General features: G+C 46.6%; 1 protein-coding gene across 1 annotated transcript in view; it reads right to left on the reverse strand.

Moving 5' to 3' along the window:
- The window catches only part of CLSTN2 (calsyntenin 2), a 727,708-nt gene that overhangs the window by 109,502 nt on the left and 591,037 nt on the right, over nt 1-27,169 (reverse strand). The window contains exon 6 of the mRNA XM_055569528.1: nt 5,574-5,759. Within this exon, the coding sequence (XP_055425503.1) occupies nt 5,574-5,759 (186 nt within the window). The remainder of the gene's footprint in view (nt 1-5,573; nt 5,760-27,169) is intronic.

Consider the following 27,169-nt stretch of genomic DNA (forward strand, 5'->3'; position numbering starts at 1 on the left):
GGAGGTGCTGGACAGATGCCAGGAGCCTGTGGTTTCAGGAAGGAGCAGTCCTGACCTCAGGGCTCCAAGAGACGTGTGTGTCACAAACTGCTTTGCTGCTTATTGTAATATGCAGTGACTCAGGGCCATGGAAGCAGGCCTTTTCTTAGGCTGGGGTTAACGTCGAATTGAATTTGGTCAGGAAGCCTCAGTGGGGCCTCATCGTACATTTCATTCTCAAGGCAGTTGTGTGACACTTCACCTTGGGAAAACCTGGGACTGAGATGGCAGAGTTCTTCATCTTGACTTTCTGAATCCAGAGGAAGTGATAAGCAGCTTGTCCAGCTTCCCCACGAGGCCTGGCTTCACATACAGGAAGGTCACTGGGGGACCGTGTTAGGCTCAATTTGTTCCTGCAAGTGGAAAGGGACACAGGCGCAGGAGCTTGCGTCATGTTTTTCAAAGTCTCAGCGCGCAAACCTCAGGCAGCAATATGGCTGACGTCTGGTGTTCCCTTGGAAACAAAGAGGCTTTTTTCTGGTGCTATTGCACCTGCCAGGTACTTCCTGACAGTGGCTCTGCCTGGCTGCTGTCTGATGGCTCCTTATTCAGGGATGCCATCACTGCTCCTTGTGAATGATGCTGCAGGAAGAGGAAGCAGGTGGGCACTGATCAGACCTCTTTCAGAGGGGGAGACAGCCTTGCCTGGGCTACTGCACAAGGACAGTGTCACGGAAGCAATGCCAGAATTCAAAAGCACCCGGGAGCCCTCCAGCACTGCTTCTGATAGCAGAGATGGCAGGCAAATATTGACTTAAGGAAAGGGTTTGGAACGGTAAAGGAGAGAGAGGTTCTAGCAGGAAAAAAAAATAATGAACAAAGGCATAGGGATGGGAATGAGCTGGGGATGGTGACAAATGGAATACTCTGGCCCAGAAGAGGCAGCACACTGGGAAGAAATGGGCTCTAACGATGGACCAGTGGGATGGTGGCAGGTCCTCGGGAGCTCGGGAGGGTGGGGAGTCATTCTAGAGTTGGGTACCCACACCTGGCTGTTTCACAGGTATTTGTCATCACTGTCCCCTAAATCCACCCTTGCCTGGAATGTCCAGTTCTGGTTGGTGGCACTCTCATCCAGTTAGATGCTCACCTTAGAATCTTCTAAGATTCCTTGTTTTTCACTGCTTGTAAAGGGCATTTTTACAAGAGCTGTTTGGAATACTTAGGTTGTGCTGTTTTCCCCAATCTCCTGCACTATTCTAGAAAAACCTGCCTTCCCATGGGCCCTCCTTTGAGCCTGGCAACATGATAAATGGGGCACTGTGCTACCCAAGCAGGGCATACTGCACATTCAGTTCTCAATCAATGGTTGACCTTTACCGATTTTTCCTCCTAAATCTGTCTTAGGTTCATCCCTACTGCCACTCCCCTAGTTCAGAAATCATTATCTCTTGCTTAGACTATGGCCATAACATCCTAATTGGTCTCCCTGTTACTATCCAAAGTCAATGAAGATATGTAGAATGAAACTGGGGCTTAAAGTGTCAATGAAGTTATGTAGAATGAACACTGGGGCTTAAAGTGTCACGGTAGCCCTCTGGCTGGGAAACCCTGCCAGCAGCTTGTCGACAAGCCAGGGAAAATGCAGAGAAGCTTGTCTTCAGAACCTAAGGAGCCCCACATGAGTCAGGAATCACAACCCAGGCTCCGCTTTAGAAGAGATCGGGTCTATCTTGCCCTCACTGTCTGGAGAGAGCGTGGGGCCCAAGGAAGCAGACCTAACATGGATGGGCATGTGTCTCACTCATTTGCTTCTGCCTTTTCTCCTCTGTAGATTCAAGAGGCAGATTCCTGATCTGGAGGCAGGAATGGACCCGCCCCATCAGGCTCACTCGGGGTTCCCAGAAGTGCACACCGGGAAGTGTAAGTGAGGACTATACAGTCCATGGAACTCTCCAGGCCAGAATACTGGAGTGGGTAGCCTATCCCTTCTCCAGGGGATCTTCCCAACCCAGGGATTGAACCCAGGTCTCCCACATGGCAGGCAGATTCTTTCCAGCTGAGCTTGACAAAGGGTCGCTCCCAGTACTAGATAAGCTTGCATCTCAGGATAAAGTGCTTTCCTGTCTGATTTAACCTGCCTTCCCACCAGGTGAGGCTGGCAGCCCAGAGGAGTGAGCTATATTAACAACCAGATGCAATTTTGCTTTAAAGTTTCTTCCCTTGAAAAATCCTCTCCTTCTCTCCATCTCCTGTTCTCCCCCCAGCAACATTCAGAATCAAATCACCCGTGCGTGCCCTTGGGCTCATCTGATCTTTAACAAGTTGACTCCATCATCTCCTAACCTGGAGGAGTTGAGGAAATGACTGTAACCTGCGGTGGCGTGGGGTTGAGCTGACTTATAATTCAGGTGCACAGGGAGCAAGATGGGATATTCATTCAAAATGAGATGTTGGCGGAGATGGCTTCTCTGTGTGTGGAGTAAAGAGCACCGGAGGCAGCTTTCTCAGTACTGTGGGCTGCTGATGGGCATTTTTACAAGAGCTGTTTGGAATACTTAGGCTGTGCTGTTTTCCCCAATCTCCTGCATCATTCTAGAAAAGCCTGCCTTCCCATGGGCCCTCCTTCCAGCCTGGCAACATGATAAATGGGGCACTGTGCTACCCAAGCAGGGCATACTGCACATCCAGTTCTCAAATTGTCACTTGGTCCTTGGGCAAGAGCTGCGTGCATGAAGCTGTGAGTGTGTGCCTGTGTATGTACCTGTGTTTTCATTGTGTGCACATGTGTACCTGTATGTTGTGTACGTGTGTACCTCTGTGTGCACATGTGTGTGCTTGTGTGCATGTGTGTGTGCCTGTGCCTACTTTGTGTGCCCGTGTGCATCTGTGTGTGAATGTGTGTGTCCTTGTGTGCCTGTGCCTACTTTGTGTGCCCGTGTGCATCTGTGTGTGAATGTGTGTGTCCTTGTGTGCCTGTGTGTACCTTTTGTGCATGTGTGCACCTTGTGTGTGTGTGCGCACATAAGTGTGTGTGCATGTGTCTGTGTGTCAGTGGTGAGGGAGGAAATCTGTTGCAAAGACAGCAGTGGAGGGGCCCCCAGGAGGGGCTGCAGGCTGTGTTCAGGAAGTCATATCTTCCGTGGGAGATGGAGTTACCCCCAAGTATATGCCCCGTCTTAAGACTAAGCTCTTTCTGGAGCTGCCCACCGTCCGGCTGGAGAGGCTGTGTGAGGGCCTGAATAGTCTTGGAGAGAACAAGAAAGAAATGAAATATACATGGTGGGGAGGAAAGAGGCCCATCAACACACCCACGGTCTGGTTTACCAAGCACATGGAACCATTCCCGCCATACTGTGTCTTATTCTGCAGTTGACTTGAGAGATTTACATTCCAGCTCCAGAGGCCTGGCCCAGCATCACAGATCCAGAGCCAAAGAGCCCTTCCCTCCCATAGACCTACTTTCAAAGTCTGCCTCTGTCACTCCCTGTGTGACCTTAAAAATAATTTTTCCTCTCTGGGCGTCTAATTGTCCATGTTTAAAACTGGATGAATAAGACCCTCCTCAGTGTGAATTAGGGTAGGGCATGTGAAGCACACTGGAGAAGGGAATGGCAACCCACCCCAGACTTCTTACCTGGAGAATCACATGGACAGAGGAGCCTGGTGGGCTATAGTCCATAGGGTCGCAAAGAGTCGGACACGACTGGATGACTAACGCACACATGTGTGAGGTGCACACAGCAGGTGCTCAATAAAGCTAAGCTTCGTCAGATAGAACCTGCATCAGCCTGGCTCCCAGTTCCAGCCTGCTTCCTTCTTGGGGCACCATGTCTCAGCACACTGACAGCCAGCCCTCTGTCCCCCACACTTGGATCCTTCACATTCCCCATCTTTCCTCCCAGCCTAGCTCTTCTCCAGCATGGCCATCCAGGCCCGGCTTCACCAGCATGTGACCTGAACAGTCACACGGGGCCCCCAGCTTGGTTTCATGCTTTGCTGTTTCTGCCTTAAAATCCTTCATAATTTTGGAACAACAGTCCAGCACTTTCATTTGCTGTAAGCCCTCATGTGCCATAGCTGGTCCTGGAGGAGGAGACCCACCTCTCCCTAAGAGGCTGGCACCACCCTTCACATTGGTCCCTGGGAAGGCACCTCTCTGAAATCAACACAGTACAAGGGAGCCATGTTCCTTCAGGTCCCATGCTAGGTGCTCTTCCACTCCTGGAGCCGTGTCTACATGTGTGTGCCCGTGTGTGTACACAGGAACATAACATCCCTATGTTACGATAAAGAATAGAGGCTTTGTCACTGCACTTGCCCACAGCCTTAGAGTTGGTACGTGGTGGGGTCTGATCAGGTATGGTTGGTGCTGAAAGCTGAACCTTACAACCCTTTAACCCAGGGGTCCCCAACCTCTGGGATCTAGTGCCTGATGATCTGGGGTGGAGCTGATGTAATAATAACAGAATAAAATGCACAGTTAATGTAATGCGCTTGAATCATCCTGAAACCACCCCCACCTCCGGTCCGTGGAAAAATTGTCTTCCACAAATCTAAAAAGGCATGATACAAATGAAGTTACTAACAAAACAGGAAGAGGTTCATAGCCTTAGAGAACAAACTTATGGTTGCCAGGGGGGAAAAAAAGGGAAAAGGGATAGTTAGAGAGTTTGGGATGGATATGTACACACTGCTATATTTAAAATGGATAACCAACAAGGCCTACTGTATAGCACAGGGAACTCTGCTCAATGTTACGTGGCAGCCAGGATGGGCGGGGAGTTCGGAGGAGAAGGGATATGTATATATGTATGGCTGAGTCCCTTTGCTGTCCACCAGAAACTATCACATTGCTTGTTAATCAGCTGTGTGTAGTTGCTTTAGTCGTGTCTGAATCTTTGCAACCCTGTGGACCATAGCCCACCAGGCTTCTGTCCATGGGATTTTCCAGGCAAGAATACTGGACTGACTTGCCACACCCTCCTCCAGGGGATCTTTCTGACCCAAGGACCAAACCCCCATCTCCTAGGTATCCTGCATTGGCAGGTGGATTCTTTACCACTAGCGCCACCTGGAAAGCCTGTTAATTGGCTATACCCCAATACAAAAGTGGAGAAGGCAATGGCACCCCACTCCAGTACTCTTGCCTGGAAAATCCCATGGACAGAGGAGCCTGGTAGGCTGCAGTCCATGAGGTCACTAAGAGTCGGACATGACTGAGTGACTTCACTTTCACTTTTCACTTTCATGCATTGGAGAAGGAAATGGCAACCCATTCCAGTGTTCTTGCCTGGAGAATCCCAGGGATGAGGGAGCCTGGTGGGCTGTTGTCTATGGGGTCGGACAGAGTCAGACATGACTGAATACAAAATTAAAAACTTTAAAAAACTGTCTTCCATGAAACCGGTCCCTAGTGCCAAAAGGTTGGGCATTGCTGATTTAACCATAATAAGTAAACTTAATATTCTTCCAGGGGTCACATGTACCAGTGCAGTGGGGAGCGGCTGATTCTTTCATAATATAGTGAGATACACTTTGTATATATTGTTTAAAACAATGAATTAAAAAATAACCCAAACAGGGAAGCTTACCACATAATTTCTGAAGGGACTTCTCAGAGTAGGTCTCCCGGTCACAGCCCTTCCCAATGTAGTTGGTCTGCAGCTCTGTGGTGATCTGGATGGAGGACACGGCCCCGTCGCACGTCTCCAGGTGGATGCTGGGGAACAGGGGCATGCTCCCTGAGCCAGGCTGGTACTCGATCCTCTTGGTCCAGTCTGAGTAAACAAGGAAAGGGTGACCGTCAGTCAGGTGCAGGCAGTTCTGCTGTAACACGCGCTTTGAAAATGTACGTTTGTTCCAACACAACTGATACCTTTGGAGAAGGAAATGGCAACCCACTTCGGTCTTCTTGCCTGGAGAATCCCATGAACAAGGGATAGGCCTAGCAGGCTATAGTCCATGGGTTCACAAGAGTCGGGCAGGCTTAGTGACTAAACCACCACAATCGATACATTAGGAAATGATTTGAGGATAATGGGGATTTCATTTCATTTCATTTCTTGCATTTGCTTATGCAAGATTTTGTCCCCAAGAAATACTAGGTGAATTCAGAAATCCATGCCTGGCTGAGCTAAGCCATATAGGAAGGCACAAAACAGGCCCATGTACAGACCTCAAAACATCTACCAGCTACTCCACGCACCATGTCTAATGAGCCACACCTGCCTGCAATGCAGTTACAGCTTTCCCTGTCATTCAGAAAACCCACTTCACAATAATGCATCAGCTTCAACCCTTCTTATATCCACCACCACAAGCAAACTTCAGGTCTCTTCAAGGCAAGGTATCGTATTTACTGTAGTACTTATATATTTCTTAATCATTTAACCTGTGTAAAACTGTGCTGGTGTTGCTTTTGTGTGTGTGTCTTTTTTTTTCAAATAAGGTTGGCTTTTAATTGATTTCATTATTATTTTTGACCATGCTGGGCCTTTCTTCCCGTGCTTGGGCTTTCTCTGGTTGTGATGAAGGGGTGGTGTCTACTCTCTAGTTGCTGTATGCAGGCCTCCCACAGCAGTGACTTCTCATGTTGCAGAGCACAGGCTGTAGAACTCTGGTTCAATAGTGATGCACTGGCTTATTGCCCTGGGGGATGTGGGATCTTCTAGGACCAGGGATTGAACTCGTGTCCCCTGCCTTGGCAGGTGAGCTCCCAACCACTGGACTACTAGGGAAGTCCCTTTGTCTCTTTTTATGCATCACCGATGATGTTTTTGACTGTTGAGTCCCTCGTCCCATTTTTCCCCATAAGGTGATTTTCAGGAATGCATACATCCTTGCCACAAGCAATCAAAAAAAAAAAGAGGCCAAGGTAATTCAGGATTCCATGAGGCCATGGGGTTAGGCACAATGATTCCTTCCCTTTCAGGACTGTGACTTAAGTAGGGCTGATGGTCTTATCCCTGCATTTTAGTGGAAAAATAACTTGGAGACATCAAAGTGTGGGAGAGGAACAAAATCACAATCAAAATGACACCACACAAAAAAGAGCAATCAACAAAAATAAACACTGAGAGTGAGTGTACACAAGAACTGATTGAAACAACAATAGTGGAGAGTTAGAGTCTAGGCAAGGTCATGCTCATGGTGATTGGCAACAGCATTTGCTGACAATGATGCCTGCCTGAGAAGTCTACGTAGGCCTGAGCCAGACTTGTGGGTAGAAGTCTGAATCATCAAGGAACATGCGTTGTGGATACTATTATATATGACTCTCAAACATTTGTCACATTGCTAGGTGGTATCTCTTTTTTAAAAAGTTTTTTTATGTGAACCATTTTTTTAAAGTCTTTGTTGAATTTGTTACAATATTGCTTCTATTTTATGTTTTGGTTTTTTGTCTGGAGGCATGTGCGATTTTAGCTCCTGGACCAGGGGTTGAACCTGTACCCCATTCATTGGGAGGCAAAGTCTTAACCACTGAACAACCAGGGAAGTCCCTGGATGGTGTCTTTATGCCAAGGTAAAAATGAAAATCTATGGATTGCCTGCCTCACCCTTGGGAAACTCAGAAAGTCTTGCATTTAGGATCATTCATCAGCCACCAAGGGGCTTCCTGAAAATACCCATTGGCCGCTGGCTGCCATCTTGAGGAAACCAGCAGAGTGAAAGGGCTGAGCTTAGGGACAGATGGCTTTGTTCAGTGAGCAAACATATGTTTGATCTTCTTATGTCCCCAGCTTTGCTTGGAGCATCACAGATACAGCAATGAAGGAATCTGAAAGGGTCCCTGCCTTGTGGAGCTGAGAGAGAGACAAGCAATGGATACGCCATGCTGTCCTATTGCGGAGGGTAAGTGCTATGAAAGGAAAAGTGGTGACAGAGAGGAACTTCTTTAGATGGAGACAGTTCCTGTCTGAGCTGATACCTGAATGTCAAGGATGAAAGCCCATGGGGAGCCTCAGAGAAGCTTGTTTGAAGTAAAGGCAGCACCGATCTTGGCTTGACTCCATCAAGTCAGGAAGTTCTTGGGCAGGTTATTGAAGGTCTCCAAGCCTCAGGCACCTTATCAGTGAAGTGGGGCAACCATGTGGGCCTGGCATGCAGTAGGGCTCTAATCCTTGCTATTTCTTCCCCAGAGAGGAAAGGAGATGCTCACACCCCCTGCACATTCCACATAACCCGGCAATCTGTGTTTAGCTCTGAACCCCCAAGTTAACCAACCACCCTTTAATGTATTTTTTTGGAGTCACAAGCAAAGATTTAACACCATGTTGTGAGGTTCATCACCAGGAAACTTGCTATGGGATGATTTTTGTTTGTTTGTTTTTAAATGAAATTTTATTGGCGTATACTTGCTTTCCAATGTTTCCACTGTACAGCAAAGTGAATGAGCCATACATATACATACATTCACTTCTTTTTGGATTTTCTTCCCATTGAAAGGATGTTTAGATGACAATGACTATAGGTAAAAGAGAATATACCCAATTATATGTCTTTCCTCAGAGCCCCCAGGAGCTGTGTCTGGAATGGCCCATTACCTCCTGGAGGATAAGACCATGGAGTTGCTATAGCCCATGTGGCCCCAGGTCAATCTAAAGGACAAATCACTGGCAGACAGGAGGACTTTTTGTCTGATATATCTGAAAGTCACCGTGCTGTAAGCAGCAGTCCACACATGACCAGGCTCGTCTCAACCTAGGTTCAAAAGTCGCATACCATTGTGCGTTCAGTCATGTGATTTCTTCTGCATGGAGTTCCCTTCCTGTTCCTTTCTGTCTGTTACCTCTACCACATAACTTTCAGGATATCTCCAGTCTGGATAGAAACCCTCCTCTGTGCCCTCACAGCATTCTCAACAGTAGAGTCCAAGCTGATGGTAACTCTGAATCCCCATCATGCTGTGCAATGCCCTGCACAGGGCAGATACTCACTAGAGAGTGGTAGGAAGCACGAATGGATCTTGTAGGATGTCATTGGAATGATCCATTTGTGTGCCTTCCCCTTCTTGTAACTAGGAACTCTTTAAAGGCAGGAATTGTGAGTTTACTTTTGATCCCTCCACACCAAACTGTAAGCCTAGGAAATATTTTCCAGGTGGATCTGGGGAGCCCTAGGGACCTAACCTTGACTTCAGCCATGGCAGCCTTTCTCGAGCCACAGACAGAACCCATAGCCTATTTGTAGCTTATCTGGTACTTTCCCTGTCTGCCCCTACTCTCGTCCTACAGAAACAACCATCCCAACAGAAGCCATCACATGTTTGCTTCTCTTTGTTCTCAAAGGCAATTGGTCCAGAAATGATATGGAAGAATATCTTCCCAGTAACAAGACATGGTATCAAGGAGGAGGCTGTTCTCTTTCCCTTCCTCACTCCTCTCTCTCTGCATCATCCTTCTCTTTAGAGATGCAATTAAAAAAGATTAGAGAAATGGTTCTGTGCAGGATGCCCATGGTATGGCCCTACATCATCAGTTCTTGAGTCTCTCCTGCTAGTGGTGAGAGATTCCTCATAACATCTGCTTCTGGAAGCCTCTTCAGTTGGAGAAGCCCAAGACATTCCTGTTATTGGTGTTTTGTGGGGGCTGCTGGCATCTCTTTCTCATCCAGGTATGTTAGTGGTTATCTTTGATGAGAAATTCCAGCTCAAGTCTTTTTAGGAGTGTAAGTACCAGAGCAAATAAATAACAAGGCTGTATATTGTCACTCTGCTTATTTAACTTATATGCAGAGTACATCATGTGAAATGTCAGGCTGGATGAAGCACAAATTGGAATCAGGATTGCTGGGAGAAATATCAATAACCTCAGATATGCAGATGACACCACCCTTATGGCAGAAAGAGAAGAGGAATTAAAGAACCTCTTGATGAAAGTGAAAGAGGAGAGTGAAAAAGCTGGCTTAAAGCTCAACAAATCCGGTCCCATTATGTCATGACAAATAGATGGGGAAACCATGGAAATAGTGAAAGACTTTATTTTCTTGGGTTCCAAAATCATTGCAGACGGTGACTGCAGCCATGAAATTAAAAAACGCTTGCTCCTTGGAAGAAAAGGTATGACAAACCTAGACAGCATATTAAAAAGCAGAGACATTACTTTGCCAACAAAGGTCCATCTAGTCAAAGCTATGGTTTTTCCAGTAGTCATGTATGGATGTGAGAGTTGGACCATAAGGAAAGCTGAGTGCCAAAGAATTGATGCTTTTGAATGATGGTGTTGGAGAAGACTCTTGAAAGTCCCTTGGACAGCAAGGAGATCAAACCAGTCAATCTTTAAGGAAATCAGTCCTGAATATTCATTGGAAGGACTGACGCTGAAGCTGAAACTCCAATACTTTGGCCACCTGATGCAAAGAACTGACTCATTGGAAAAGACCCTGATGCTGAGAAAGATTGAAGGCAGGAGGAGAAGGGGACAGCAGAGGACTAGATGGTTGGATGGTATCACCGACTCGATGGACATTAGTTTGAGCAAGCTTTGGGAGTTGGTGAAGGGAAGCCTGGCATGCTGCAGTCCATGGGGTCACAAAGAGTCGGACACGACTGAGTGACAGAACTGAACTGAACAGCGGAGACAGATCCTAGCAAAGTTTTCAGTCCTTTTGCTGCCTTTGGTTAAGGGGGCAAGGCCCTCTCCAAGGAGAAATCAGGGAGAAAAGATCTTGAAGAACATCACACCTGCCAGTAGCTTTTGTGATCTCATGAGGGGTGTTTTTGAGGGTTTATGGAGAGCAGGCAAACTGCAACCATATCATAAAAGAAATCAATGAAGCTTTCTGAGTGTAGCATCCTTGAGATAGTGGGAAGCTCACACAAACATCTTTCATTTTCCAAGAAAGGGCGGGGGTTTAAGAGAGCAAAAGGCAAGTCATCAAACTCAGTGTTTGCCACATGAAATATCTATTCATTTTCATTTTCTGGAGGGTAGATGTCAAGATAACTAAAAGCATGACCTCTAAATTCAGGGTGCCTGGATTCAGATTCTAGCCTTCTCACTTCCTGCGTGGACTCTGAATAAACCACTTACCCATCTTGAGCCTGAATAAAAGTAGCACCTACCACCCAGGATCTGGGGAGATTAAATGCTGAGTCATTTCAGCCTCAAACACAATGGACACATTCATCAGATATAGTATTAATGTTTTTAATTGATCATGTATTCAATAACATTTATTGCAGGAAATAAGAGGACATACAATTATTAGCATCTACAAGATGCTAAGTGCTTTGACATCTGTTCTTTCATTTAATCCTCCCAGTGACCCAGTGAGTGTGTGTCACTATCTTAATAGTGCACATGGCAAAAACTGTGGCTGAGAGTTGGTGTGACTTGCTCAAGGCTATATAGTTCTTTTACAATAACTGCTCTATGATTCTGAGGATTTGCTGGGACTGAGAATGGCGATTTTTACAGATTCATCTTTGAAGATTCAATTTACACTGATAAATTTTTTTTAAATGATAATTTCTGATGATGGTGAAGGATCAAGGAATATTGTCAGTTTCATCAATGCTTGACCTTGGGGGTAGTTATAGGGGTCGAGGGGCTGCTTTGATAACGAAGACTTGAAGAAATCTGGCTTGGAATCTCATCTCACCCAAATTTGGGTCATGTGACCTTTGCAAAGCAGTTATCTTTGGGCCTCTGTGGCCTCACCTGTAGATCTGAGATACTTATACCTCCTCATGGGCTTGATGTATGCATTGAAGGCTAAGGGCCCAACAGAACAACCTTCCCCCTGATACCTCATGATAGAAACATCCCATTTTGGTTCACAAGCTTCCTAAACTTCTCTGAACTATCCCACTTGGAAACAAAATCTTTTTGGAAAGAAAATAATTTCAATTCATGAAAGATCTAGAGACTAGTTAATGAACTGTTGTTCATTTTTTTTCTTAAATAAAGAGAAAAGAAGTAGACCACCTATTGTTTTAATACTCGGGCTCAATGACATCATAAACATTCTTGGAAAGGTTACCCTGGAATGCCTTCAGGAATTAAATTCCCTCTCAGGGGATTAAAGATTTAGAAATGGGATGAATGTATTATAACTCCTGCTGAATTTGGGGAACATATATTTTCTCATTAGGAAAAGATTAACTACTTAAAACTCTCTTATTAGATGCCTGGAGGTGGAAAAAAGCTAAGCTGAGACTTCTGGAAAGCACAGGCTTTATGGGCTCTTGTAATTCAAGACACTCGGTAAATCGTTCCAACTCTATACTCAGAAGTGACACCGAAGGAGGGAAGGGAAAGACACAGGTGTGTCTGATGCTTTTTTTTCCTTAACTGTGCATATTCAAGGGCCTCCGGCTCTTCCTAGTCTCAGCTCCTAGCAGAGGAAGAAGCATCAGGTTGTCCAGGAAATTGCTGCATTCATACAAAATAAATGGCTGGATGTGGGGATGCTGGGGAGGGGGAGGGATAGGAAAGGGGTTGTCCTGATCAGGGACTGTTCAGGCAGCTGATATTCTAACCAGACTCTGTAGGTGTCAACCACCTGGCATCTTTCAAATATTTCTTCCAGGGATGGTTGACTTTGATTTGGTACCCAGGGACTTCTTTTCCTACTGGGAGAAGCTCAGGAGGTGTACATGCTTAACAGGGAGCATCTTTATCTTCACTGGCATCCAGTGCACCTGAGCTGGGGGTGAGTGAAAAGGTAGAGATGGGCTGGAGAGGTAAGTGGAGGTCAGATGATAAATGCTGGCTAAGAGGTTTGGGTTTCATCTTAGGACCAGTGAAGAGCTATAAATGGGTGTTTAGTGAGGGTATGAAGAATGCAGACTGTGCTTTGGAAATGTCACTTAACAGCTAGATTAGGTCTGGTGTCCAGAACACTAAAATATTTCCGATTGCCACCTCACGATCAAGCCACACAGACGGTCACCACTGACAGGGTCACACAATGGGGAATTTAACTTCAGTTCAATTCAGCCAAATTTTGAAGACTTGAAGAAATCTGGGTTTGAATCTCATCTCACCCAAATTTGGGTCATGTGACCTTTGCAAAGCAGTTATCTTTGGGCCTCTGATTAATTCTGCAGTTGGACAGACTCAGGTCTGAATCATGACTCTGCCACTTTTTGGCTGTGTGGCCCTGGGTAAATCACTGAACCTCTCTGAGCTTCATTTTCACATCCAAAGAATGGTGATTACATAAATCTACCTTGAAGAGTTGCTTTGGGAATTGGAGAAAAGGTTTGCAAAGCACAGGGCTTCCCTGGTGGCTCAGTGGTAAAGAATTTGCTAGCCTAGCAGGAGATGCAGATTCTATCCCTGGGTCAGGAAGATCCCCTGGAGGAGGGCATGGCAACCCACTCCAGTATTCTTGCCTGGGAAATCCCATGGACAGAGGAGCCTGGCGGGCTACAGTCCATAGAGTTGCAGGGTCTGACATGACTTAGCAACAAAACAACAATAACAAATGCAAAGCACCAGGAACAGACAGCTACTGCTACTACTCCTATCAGCAGTCTTGTATCATTCTTATCATTATTCTGATGCTATGCATTTACTGAGCACCTACTATGGGCCAGGCAGAGCCCCAGGCATGAGAGACAGAAAAGTGTAACTCATGAGCCCTGACTCAGAGGCACTGACAGTCAGGTAAGGGCAGTGACAGGCACACAGCCAGCTTTAAGGCAGACAGAGGGACAAAAAGCAGACCCCAGAGAATAAAGAAGAGGTAAGTTATACTGACTAGAGTGAACAAAGGAGGCTTCCTGGAGGAAGTGACCTGGACTTTGTTTTAGCATAGGTTGTATTATTATTTAAGTGTGATAAGGCCAGCAGATCAGGATATAATTGCCATTGAAAAGAGAGTTTGTTATACTCACAAGTCTCCAATAGAGGGGGTCCCCTACCACTGGGGATGCATGGAGAATCACCAGGGATAGTTAAGAGGTAGAGGGAGAGGAAAAAACCATGGGCAAGAGCCTGTGCTATGGTTTGCATGGAAGGAAGAAGTCAGGCAAGGTAAGCAGCCTTAGAATCAGCTAGTTTGTATAATTTCAGTGGGCTCTAGGGCATGGAGCTGTCCCTAGCTGTCTGGTACCTGGCCCTGGGGTGATTAGTGCAGGTAAATGTTGGCTGGAGTGTGAGACCCTGATAAAAGAGGTGGGTGGGATGTAGGTTCTGGGTTGGTTGGTCAGTGCCTGAAAAGCAAAAGGGTAAGGTGTTCGTTCTCTCTAGGAATTCGCTGATTGAGGGGGCAGTCTCTCCAGGCTCAGCCAGGCTTTGGTTTTCCAAGCATCAGGATGCAGGCAGAAGGCACGGTTAACACAGCACTGCAGGATGCAGGGCACATGGTGGGCAGAGAGAATTGGAGGGTGTCACCACCATGGCCTTGGTACAATAACAAGCAGTGCTACTTAGATGGAAAATGATATGAATGGTGCTCCCCACTCAGCGGCCTGGTGGGACGCATCAAGTGTAGACAAAGGTAAGGCCAGGAGTGGGCATCTAGGAGGCCTGGTGTGAGATGGGCCAGAAAGCAACTTTGGGGCCAGATTAGCAAGGACTTGAGTGCTGGGCCAGGAAGTGAGCTTTTTGGTAAAAGAGTGACAAGAGCCAGCTTCTGAGACTCTCCTCATGTCTCCTCTTCCCCCAGGGCTCCTGGAGTGAAGTCCTCAGAATCCCAGTCTGACTTTGGTTAGAGCCATGGTGATGCTTAGACAACGAAGTAGAGACATGCGGGAGGAGGAGTCAGATGCCTGCCTCCTCTGCCTGCCAGCTACTGCACCTTGCGCAAGACACTCCTTGTCTGTAAAATGGGGAGAAATTACAACTATAGCTCATGGAACTGGTGTGGAGATAAGGTTAGATCATATATGTGGTAAGGCCAGGACTTGTGCCAGGCCTATAGGACTCCAAAACTCAACCTCTAAAAGGAATCCTGGCTTTTCTGAGTTCATTTTCTTTTAACATTTTCTCTACAGCTGTTGTGGGTCTATAAGCAGGAGATGGGACATTTAGCTGGTGGGAGACAGAGACTGAGTCAGAGACTCAGTCAGAGACTGAGACTTCCAGTCAGAGCTGGAAGGAGTCAGAGCCAGGCATCCAGTCCAGGCTCCAAGACCAGCTTCTTGTACAGAAGGGCCCCACGCTTGGTGTAACACTCTGCTGTCACTGTCTTGAAAATCATTTTGACCCCAATAGCTGCCTTTCCAGCTGAATAACCTTGGGCATGTCCCTTCATGTTTCTGAGCCTCAGTTTCTTCACCTGTAGAATGGGAATATTAATTAACTATCCCAGAGAGAGGAGCCCAGGCTTTGGGGTCAGACTAGGTGTAAGTCATAGGTCTACCTATTGGTACCATGTGCTGGGGGGCCAGTCAGTTCCTTTCCCGCCTAAGTTTACTCATGCAAACACTGGTGATATTATCACCTATTTCAGAGCTGTTGAAAGGGTTTGTATCAGATGATATATGCAAACTACTTAGCCTGGGCCCAATACATAAGACATACATCGCTTTTTAAGCATTAAATTATGCGATTTTCCCTTCCCCAATTAAAAACAATTACACGCAGGCACACTTTCAAAAGAAGGAAAACAAACTCTCTGAACTCAATTACAAATATAAGGAATCCTCTCCCTTCCGTCATTGCTGACCCCTTTCCATTTACTATACTTATCTTCACAAGAGCATTTTATTACCTTTTAATTCTCACTAAAAAGAGAGATCTTAATTAACTACAAAAAAAGAAGGAGGGAAGAGAAAAAATACCCACGGTTCAGATCAGGAGGTACAACTCAGAGCAGCCCTTTGCCTGGTGCTTAGTCCCTGACACCCTGGTGGCTGGTCCTTCTTTTCCTCCAGGTCCCAAATCACATGTGACTTTGTAAAGGAGGTTGTCTGGGTCTCGTTTTGGTGATGCGCCCTACCTCTACCCAACTCCTGCCTGGCCTTCCCCACTGAGAATTATTGACTCATGTATCATCTATTCATGTACCGGAGCATAACTTGTACATCACTCTGCAGGGCCTGGTGCATAACTGGTATTCAATAAATATCTAAGAAATGAGTGAATGATTATATATATGAAAATCAAAACACACACACTCACACACAGACATACACACACTCACACATTCTAATTTGGCTGCCTAATGCAGGGAATGGAGAAGGCAATGGCAACCCACTCCAGTACTCTTTCCTGGAAAATCCCATGGACGGAGGAGCCTGGTAGGCTGCAGTCCATGAGGTCGCTCAGAGTTGGACACGACTGAGCAACTTCACTTTGACTTTTCACATTTATGCATTGGAGAAGGAAATGACAACCCACTCCAGTGTTCTTGCCTGGAGAATCTCAGAGACGGGGGAGCCTGGTGGGCTGCCATCTATGGAGTCGCACAGAGTCGGACACGACTGAAGCGACTTAGTAGCAGTAGCAGCAGCAATGCAGGGAAGCTAGACTGCCAGGCATTAAAATGTGAAGGATCCTAGATGTAGCTGCTGTGTGTGTGTGTGTGCATGCCTGCATGTGCATTTGTGTGTACACACATACATACACACTTCAGCCTGAGTGTCTGTGGACGAGTGTGTATGATGATGAAACTGCACTTATATGTGACTCCAATTTTGGAAACCCTCATGTATTTGCAACCTTTTTAGTCCCCCAAGATGTCTCAATAAATGTCAAATGAGACAACCAGTAATTTGTCCTCAAATTTTGTCCTGCCTGTGAAGTTCTCTTTAATTTCCTGATGATAGAAGGGGTTTAATTTCATCCCAAGTCACCATCTTGTTACCAAATCCTTGGTCTGAGAAAACCCTCACATCGTCACCTGGGGGATTTCAAAGTCAGGCATGTGGGTGGACACTTTCAGGCCTTATTCTGGAAGCATCCAGGCAACTGCAGATAGTTTCCTGCCCAATAGCTCCTTGACAAAATCTAGGGCTTCTATCATACCCTCTTCTCTGGCCTATTATTGTGAATCAGGAGAACCAGTACCATGAGGTAAGTAAGGATCATATAAAGATGCTTATGATCAGATTAAATTGAAAGGATCTGCATGCTGCATGTGCATGCTCATTTGTGTCCAATTCTTTGCAATCCCATGGACTGTAGCCCGCCAGGCTCCCCTGTCCAGGGGATTTCTCAGGCAAGGATACTGGAGTGGGTTGCCATTTCCTACTCCAGGGGATCTTCCGGACCCAGGAATCAAACCTACATTTCTAGGGTCTCCTGCTTTGCCAGGCAGATTCTTTGCCACTGTGCCATCTGAGAATCCCAAGCCTAGACCATTTCTGATTTTGTGGAGGGCAAAGGAAACAACAGATTCTGGGACAATGCTACTCACTGTGGTCTATAGAGGGGTGTGGCCTTGGAGTTGCTTGTTATAGGTCTGCCATAGAAATCCAGGGTAACATTTTAAAAAACTTTATAGCAATTTGACAGGGTGATTTTATGCTTATCAAATCTAATAATACTTAAAAATTGGCTTACATTTTGAATGTCTTTGCTATTTATTTCATTTTTCTAGAAATTTGTCTCATTGTTTTTAAAGAATTAAGGTCCATGATGATTGGGAAAAAAGCCAATCCTTCACCATAGGTGATTTGAGAAGTACAATAGGGAAGAACAAACCTGACTTTCTATTAGATCTGTTTCTTTTATTTTAACCTTTGTATTCTATTTTTTGGCTACAAGAATGTTGCTAATTCCCTGAAATATACACGATAAACTATTCTCAATGCTCTAATCTTTAAGAGTATAAAAGTTTTCCGCTTATATAGAGATAAGAAATTACAGAACAGAGAATAACATTTGTCTTATTGGAGGTCTGTAGAAGCCTCACGACCTGACCTACCTGCATAGTTGCAAGAACTAAGGATTCTAACACCAAGATGTTTGCAACAACCAACCACACGCCCCTCTCCTTTTAGTATAAGAGCAGCCTGAATTCTAACTCTGATAAAATACTTGTTTGGGACACCATTCGCCCATCTTCTCGGTCTGCTGACTTTCTGATAAAGTCGCTATTCCTTGCCCCAACAACTTGTCCCTTGATTTATTGACCTGTCAGGCATTGAGCAGCACAAGCTTAGATTCAGTCCAGAAGCACTACTCTAGATAATATCCTATTTCCTAAAACTTACATCCAAAGACTTCAAATCTAGAAAGCAATACTTTAGAGCACTGTAACATTTTACCCTATATATCTACAGGGCTACTAATACCCTTCTGCTTCTGAATTTTAGAGGACTCCTGAGATCAAACTCTTTGCACTCCAGGTTTTGTTTAAATTCCTTTTTAAACATTAATTTATTGATCTTAATTGATGCTAATTACTTTACAATATTGTGGTGGTTTTTGCCATAAATTGATAAGAATCAGCCAAGGGTATACATGTGTCCCCCATCCTGAACCCCCCTCTCACCTCCCTCCCCATCCCATCCCTCTGGGTTGTCCCAGTGCACCAGCTTTGAGTGCCCTGTTTCATGCATCGAACTTAGACTGGTGGTCTATTTCACATACGGTTAATATACATGTTTCAATGTTATTCTCTCATATCATCCCACCGTCACCTTCTCCCACAGAGTCCAGAAGTCTGTTCTTTACATCTATGTCTCTTTTGCTGTCTTGCATATAGGGTCATTGTTAGCATCCCTCTAAATTCCATATATATGCATTAATATACTGTATTGGGGTTTTTCTTTCTGACTTACTTTACTCGTATAATAGGCTCCATTTTCATCCACCTCATTAGAACTGACTCAAATGTGTTCTTTTTAAGAGCTGAGTACTACTCCATTGTGTACATGTCCCACAGCTTTCTTACCCATTCATCTGCCGATGGACATCTAGGCTGCTTCCATGTCCTGGTCCACTCCAGTTTTACAGCCATCATTACTTCTCACCTGGACCAATCACTACAACAACTTCCTACTTTACCTCTCTTTATGACCTTCTAATCTATAGTGGTTAACATTGCCTAACCACAATATATCCAATTATTCTTCCAGGAAATCCTCCATGATTGCTCCAATCTAGACTGTGCTCTCTCCTTCCCAATTCACAGGGCTTGCAATTTACCTCATCTACATGGAGCTCACACTGCAGTCCCCAAATTCTTGTCTATACACAGATTCAGGGTCAGGGCTGGCTTCAGGAAAATCACCTGTAAAAGTTCTCAAGACAGCCTTTTGGGTCTCACCTTGGGAGATTCCAGTAGAAGGTTTTGAGGAGGAAGCCCTGGAATCTGTGATTTTAATCAACCCTCCTCCCCAAAGTGATCTGGATGCAGAGACAGACTTGGAAATGACCAGCCAAAACAATTTGCTGTTTAGTCGCTAAGTTGTGTCCAACTCTTTGCAACCCCACGGACTGCAGCACATCATTATCTCCTGGTGAAGGCCTTGTTCACACTCATGTCCACTGAGTCAGTGATGCCATCCAACCACCTCATCCTCTGACGTTCCCTTCTCCTCCTGCCTTTAATCTTTCCCAGCATCAGGGTCTTTTCCACTGAGTCAGATCTTCACATCAGGTGGCCAAAGTATTGGAGCTTCAGCCAAAACATATTGGGCATTAAACTCCCACTCCATCTCTCACCACATTCATGACTGCCAACAGTCGGGGAGGGGCCTGAGAAGGGATTTCTGCTCCCTATGCAGGATGCCTACAGGGAGATCTATTTGCTGCCTGAAAGCTGACCCAGCAGAGTAGGACTTCACACCGAATGAGCTTAGAACAAGTATTCTTTTGTTTCTTCACATTGTGTGGGTTCTGATTCCAGAAGAACTACAGATGCAGGACCAGAGCTCTTAGTGGAGACAGAGCCACTTCCAGTTGTGAGGCATTAGATTATACCTCCTGACCATGTGATTGATAAAACATTTTTTCATATATTGAGATATAGGGAAGTCACTTTGGTTTACATGTGAGGTAACTTGAAGTTTCTGCTAACTAAAATAGCCTGTTTGTGGCCTATCAAACACACAGTATACATCTGCTTTAATTATGAAAGAAAAGGGCACACTGGCCAGAAGCAAACAATGTCCATGTTAAAAATAAGGATTAAACGCCCCTCTACCTGGTACACCAATGCTGGTACTCCTTTGACGATACGACTCCCTTCCCAGGTGCCAAAGCCATACTGCCTCGCTGTGTACATGTTGGTCTGTTCTTTTTTTTTTTTTTGAAATCTTAAAGAAATGTAACCATGACTTGTTTAATATTCTTTGTTCTGACAAGATACAAAACTGTGATGAAAACTCTGCTTCTCTGGAGCAGTTTCTCAGAGTAATCTAGGAAGCCGGCTTCTGGTTTAAACCAGTTTGACTCAAATAAAACTCTTTTGTACCCTTATTATTGATTGTTTATTGACTATTTTCATTGACACTCTCCTCCGGTGGAAGGAGTACACTTCCCTTCCCTGGTGATTTTGGGGTTGGCCACATGACTGGTTGTGAACAGTAGACTAAGCTGTTCATTTACTTCCGTGATTGTTTTCCACCTGAAACTCTCACCCCTCACCTCCATCTCCATCTACCATCACGAGTTCCACAAGAGCGGGTTGCCTCCTTTGCTTAGATTTGAAATCTCCAGTGGTTGGTGCAGTTCCTGGAACATGGCTGGTTCTCACTACATATCTGGGGAATGAACGATATGGCTGCTTCGTGGAAGGTGTCCGTGCTCATGTTCTGGGTTCTGGGAATCTTCCTGGCCCGTTGCTCTGGTCAGACTTTCTTCCTGCTGTCTTTATTCTTGGATTCTCCTGCTCCTTCCAGCCTCTCTGAACTGAGGATGCTGCTGCTGTTCTGCTGGGCTGGGTTTAGGGTTCACTCCGTGCACTGTGTCTCCAGATCTGCCCTCAGCCGGGGGTGAGGTCTGTTCTTCTCCCATGCCTGACACAGGCCCCCTTGGCACTGCACCCCAATCTGGTCAGCCCCTGGCTGTTTGCATGCTAGGAGGGAATCCATTCACTGGTCCTCTGATGCCCTTGGGAGCACCTTAGTTTTCCAACAAGCCTCTGAACTTGCTGATGTGGGCACTCCTTCTCTAAAGCTTGGGTCCTCCCGCTTTCGCCCTGGCTCCACACTCTCCGGGATTGTCAATGCTGCCATTGAAGTGAACCACATGGTGTTCAAAAACCAGGGCCCCCTGCCAAATTTGGCTATTCTTACTCCCCACCCTTTTTATCCCCGAGATTCTCAGCTCACATGCAGAAACATGTCCAGCAGAGTTGATGCTGGAAAGAGGCAGAAACCAGGCAATTTAAGAGCAGCCATTCTGGAAGACAAGTCTCCCAAGGGGGAAATCATTAACTCAACCAATCAGGGTACTTTCTCTTGGATTTATAGAAGCTTTTCTCTCTTATGTCCAATAAACATGAGCATTTTCCAGGCAATTTTCTTATCTTGGGACGAATGCATTATTGGTACAAGATGGAGTAGCTATTCTTCAAGAATCTTTACTTTTATAGCCTTGAAAAGCATTTGCAATGCAAGCATATGGTTTTTCAAGCACACACTTTCAGTCTTTTTGTAAAGATGGCTTATGTAAACTTTTCAGACTCCAGTCACGTAAATCTCTTTAATCGATAGATCATTGGCACATGGTTGCAGAATTAATTTTTTTAAACAAAAGGACCACAACTCCAGGTGATATTAGAGGACTGCAGGGTTTTTCATTTCACTGAGTGACTTTCTAAAATTGGGACCAAATTATCATCTCTTTGGAAAATATGGCACAAAGCTTCAGAATCCATCAAATACATTGGAAATCAGAGTCCAAGTGCCCAGGATTGGGGAGAGGTGTCCCTCACATGGATGGGCAGTGGGAGTCATTACAGATGATTAGACTGATGCTTGGCAAAACATATCTTGGGCCTCAAAATGACCATATGCTTTGGCCCAGGTGATAATACTCCTGAGAAAGTAATCCAAAATGCAGACGAAGATTTTTGCACAGATATTCATTGATACACAGAAAAGCAGAACCGAGCTAAAGCTGGACAATCACTTTACCCCATTTGACTTCAAGAACCCCATCAGGCATGCTTGACCTTCTTTGAAAGAATGTTAGGCAGCTGATGAGAGGGTGGTATGGTTTCATGAAGTGGGATAATACATGAAGCACTAAGTGGGAAACACGCAAAGTTCAAATGACTGTGTATGAAGGGAGAAAAGTATACCGTAATATTGGTAATACTGCGTTCATTGGATCATGGGGAACTTTTACTGTAATTATTATCTTTACAAAGTTTCTTTTCAAGGGCTTCCCAGGTGGTGCTAATGGTAAAGAATCTGCCTGCCAATGTAAGAGACGCAAGTCCAATCCCTGGGCCAGGAAGATCCCACATGCCATGGAGCGAATAAGCCCATGTGCCACAACTCTAGAGCCTGGTAGCTGCAGCTACAGGAGCTGGCGCACCCTAGAGCCCGCGCTCCACAACACGTGAAGCCTCCACGATGAGAAGACTGCGCACCGCAACACCGAGGAGCCTCCACTCACTGCAACCAGAAGAAAGCCCGCTCGGCAAACAAGGCCCAGCACAGCCACAAAGAAATGAATAGAATTTAAATATATATATTAAAACATTCTTTTCAAATGAGCAGGAAACACTTTATAATTTAAAATATATGTATATTAAAAAGTTGCAGTGGTCCAATTGCTACTTATCATACAGAACTTGTAAATGCTGCTTGAAAACCATCCCTCTCCCTTGGCCACTTGGGCAGACAGACAACCTGCCGCTTCCCTTTGCCACAGAGCTCCTGTTGGCAGGTCTGAGCACTGCCCACACACTAGGCATGGGGTGCTTTGTCTTGCATTCAGTCATGAAGGGTGTTACAAATCCATGGCGGGCTGAGAGCCTGAAGAGCAAAAGCCTGGGAGGTTGGCAGGGAGTGGCATGCTGTCACTGTTTGCTTCTGGGCCTGTAGCCGGGAAGAAGGTGGGCGAGTCAGTCCACATGTGGCTGCCATTGACCAGACCTCAGTGGGTAGATGGGCCCTGCTGTGCTCCTTGCCAATGGATGCTGCCAAGTATCACTGGCTGCTGTCACCTAGGGATGCAGGTCAGAGACAGACCCGGCACTGGGAGAGAGAGAGGGGCTTCTGGCCTCCCGCAAATGACTCATTGCTGAAATAAGGCTGAACAACCCACGTGTCTTAGGCTGAAAATGAGGTCACACTGCACTATAGATACTAGTTTCCATCAACCAGGTTATCAGAAATTCGTCATCCTTGGAGTGTACCAGTTTCTACAGCCCCAGACAGATACTCCACATCAGCCCACAGTCTAACAGGGGAGCTCCAAGCCTCTCCAGACCCCTTGAGCTTCCACATTGCTCTGGGCCCATGTGCCCATGCCTTGCCCTGCCCTTCTGACCAGGGTGATCAGCCTCCTGCTGAGGACCCCAACTGTGGATGCTCTGAAGGCCCCCAGACCTCAGTGACTGACTCGGTTCCATGGGAAGGGAGGGAGAAGGGAAACCCCTCCCACCTGGTGAGGCCCACCATGTTCCTTTGGGCTCCAGTGAAGTCTGGTTGGTATACCCACAGCCCAACAGACTCTCTCTGGAAAGTTCTGTCTACTTCATTCACTGTCCACTTTTGGAAATCTGACCAAATCTGTCATGAAAACAAACAGGGAAATGCATACTGGTTTATCCACTTGTGCTGAGTTTTCTCCCCACTCTTATCTGCAACTCAAACTCTTGTCTCCCCTCGCTCATAGAGCAAGAAATGTTGAGTTGCACACGGACGAGAACCCACGGCTGGCAGGTGCAGAACTGAAGGACCAGGCTCTGCTGGAGCACTCCTCCCTGCCTCTTCCCATCACAGCGTCCATCCCTACCCACTCCAGGCACCTGGCAAATTGTACTGGCCCCTCAATACAGCCTCAGTGCCCCTTCATCCCTTTCCAAAGGCTTAGGCACCCCTGCTCTCTGCTCTTCCAGGCCCTGGGCCCTGTCCCTGCTCTGACTTCCTCGGATTGGAATCATATATTCAGGATCTGGTCACCTGCTTGCTCTCATCCCCCTTCCAGCTCCCGGCCCCAGGGTGCCCTGCCCACCTGGTTCAGGGTGGGCTCTGGGGGAAGTTTCCTGTGTTGAATGGAAGCATTGAGAGCATCTCTTTTGTGCTGGGACCTCAGCCACCCCTCTGCGTGGTTAGAGTGGAGTTAGTGCTCTAGGCCACCGTGCTGGCATCTCCAGGGTCACTAATGCTTCACTCTGTGAGTCCAGGGTGGACCTCTAGCTCTCCAGTCTGTTGCTCAGTCCACCAAGAGCCACATGATAAGGATGCAGAGAGGGGTTGCTGGCATTATCCTGCCCCCATTAGAGATGAGGATGAGCATGGCAAGGAGAGGTGAGTGGCTGGCTGTGGTCACATTCATCATGAGAACCAAGTGTCTGGTTGATGTTCAGATGATAAATATCAGTGTCTAGGCTGATGATGCCTTTCAGTAACGCAGAGCAAGAAGGAAACCACCACTTAGTAAACTCTTGGCTGGGCCTTTTACATGTGCTATCAGTCTGCCTGGCATCCAACTGAGAAAGGGAGCAGACCCTCTGAAAGGAGGAGGGCCATTTCACCGATGGTATAATCGAGGCTGAGATGTGAAATGACCTGCCTGAGAGCACATCCCCAGCAAATGGCACCGACTAGCTGGCCTGACTCCTAAGCCCATTTTAGAGGCTTCTGTTTCTTCATCTCCTTCATGGTTCACACGGAGATGCTCCTGTGAGCTGGGTAAAGTTCTGCCTTGGGACGACCCTCTGAGACAAGTGCTGTTCTTAGTCTCTTCTTGCAGACACCACATCCGAGTGCTCAAAGAGGTAAGTGACCTGCCCAATGTCCCTGAGCCAAGATGTGATGGAACCTGGATTTGAACCCAGATCCTTCTGGCTTTGGAGCAGTCCTCCCAAGCCCCACTCTCTGTTGACTCCCTTCAGGGAGAAATTCAAGTTGCCTGCAAGTATTTAAAAGAACTGTCCATGGAAGAGGGAGTTGGCTGACTACAAGTGGCTTTGGGGGTAGACCCAGGTCCATGGAGAGATGGGGAGGTGGGCTGGGGCACTGAGTCAGGAGACCTATACCAGCCCTGCTTCCACCTCTCAGCATCTGGATGTCCTTTGGCAAGTCCATCCCCTTCTCAGGGCCCAAGGGGTCATCCAAGAAGGCCAAGAGATGCCCTGCTCTCCTGAACAAAGGCGGGCATCACCTGTGGGCTTGTATGGCAGGAGTGGTACTCTCCCCACTACTATCTGGCAAGCCACCGTCCCCTCTTATGGTGCCTTAGTGTCCAACAACACGTTTTCTTTATAACATGAGGAAAGGATTCCAACTATGGGACTGTCCCCAAGACAGCTTTCTTCCAAAGGTCTCCCAAGGAGGCCAGTGTCCTCCTTTGCTTTGAGACACTGCAGCTGAATGAGCAGTGGTCCTGTGTCTGCAGGCAGACAGGACTGGGTTTGCAGGCTGGTCCTGGATATTAGTAGCTGGCTGGCAAGAGTCTCAACCACCAAGTCCTTGTCTGCAAAATGGGAAGAACACAGCTTTCAGGGTGTGATGAAGAGTGACTGGGTACCTGAGTACCTGCCTCAGCCACACACATGGCATGGTGCACAGGAAGTGCTCGGTCAGCAGTGACTATTAATGTGGCTGAATGCTGCTTGCGGTGAGCGCAGCCCACTTCCCCCTCCCCCTCAGGACTGAGATTATGGACCCAGAAACCTTGTGGCTCACATGGAGCCTGGGGGAGCTGGGTTTTCGGGTGGGCACATTTATCCAGCTAGTCTTTAAGTGCTTTAAAAAGTCATGGAGGGACTTCCGTGGTGGTCTAGTGGTGAAGACTCTGCACTTTCTCTGCCGTGGGCTAGTGTTCAATCCCTGGTTGGAAACCTAAGATGCCACATGCAGACTGCACAGTCCAGCCAAATAAAGATGTCACTGAGTAGGTAAATCAACCTCCTGTTCAGAATCATCTGTTGCACCTTAAGGACCGACTGAGTCAGCGGTGTCCCAACAGGTCCTCACAGCGCAGGAGAGCCCCACGAAGCCTCTCTGGGAGCACAGAGGTGCACCTGGCAGATCTGAGCTGACTCAATAACCACAGTCCTGGGGTCACGCCCACTGGAGTTAGTGGGATTCTAATTACTGGAATTGGGACAAAATGTTCCACTGTGATCTTAAGAATTGAAATAAAGGAAACTAAAAAGAGCTGCTGTTCATTAAGCCCCATCACGTGTGGTTCTGAGCATGGTACTACACCCATTACCTTTCATCTCATCCTCACAAGAAGGCATTGTTGAGCCCTTTACACTTGGGGGAAGCCCAGCCAGGCAGGAGTGACCTTCTCAAGGCTGAAGGCTGGGTTGGAGCTGAGCTGGGACTGAGACCTGGTTTCTCAGCCCCCTAGACTGCTCTTCCCACCCCACCTCACTGTCTCCCTTTGGTCCAAGTCTTAGCCTCCAAAATCAAGGACATGGTGCTTAAGCCACACAGCCTTACCCAACTCGATGGATTTCAGTGTGTGTATGTATCTGTGCCCATTTGTATGATAGTATCTATTTGATCACAACATTATTTGCCTGATGATTTAAATTAGCACTTCCACACATAGAGCCTCTTGTGGTCTTCCTAAATCATACAGAATAATTGAGACAAGGGTCATGATTCTTAATTTATAGTTGAGGAAACCCAAGCTAGCCAGGGAAGGGGCTTCAGCAAAGCCTGAAAATTATGATGGAGCTGTGTTGATGAAGCCCTTCCCACCGCCATCTAACTGTCTGCACTGTTTCTGTACCTGACTGCTGCATCCCTGGGCCCCCATCACCTTCCCCTCTGTGGGGATATGGGGTGCAGGGTGGTAGAGAATCCTGATAAAGAGGAGTCAGTAGGACAATGAAGGGAGGGCACAGGGATGAAGGAGCTGAGCCCCTGGGATGAACCTCAAATAAAGCCAAGTTCTGTCCTGTTGAGCAGAAGGGTAGATGGTGGATAATCTTCAGGCTATGTCTCTGACAGAGAAGATGTCGTCCTACTCTGGTGTGAGAAGCTGAGCTTGGGGGCGGCATCTTTTGGTTTGAAACTTAACACCCAGGTCTTAGGCTCACACTGGGTTTCTCTGGCCCATGAGATCACCAGAGGTAACCTGAGGCTCAGACAAATGGTATCTATTTGTGGGCTTATTCTCAAATGAACTGTAATCTCAAGGGA

This window comes from Bubalus kerabau, chromosome 2, assembly GCF_029407905.1.
Source record: "Bubalus kerabau isolate K-KA32 ecotype Philippines breed swamp buffalo chromosome 2, PCC_UOA_SB_1v2, whole genome shotgun sequence".
NCBI classification, from domain to species: domain Eukaryota; kingdom Metazoa; phylum Chordata; class Mammalia; order Artiodactyla; family Bovidae; genus Bubalus; species Bubalus kerabau.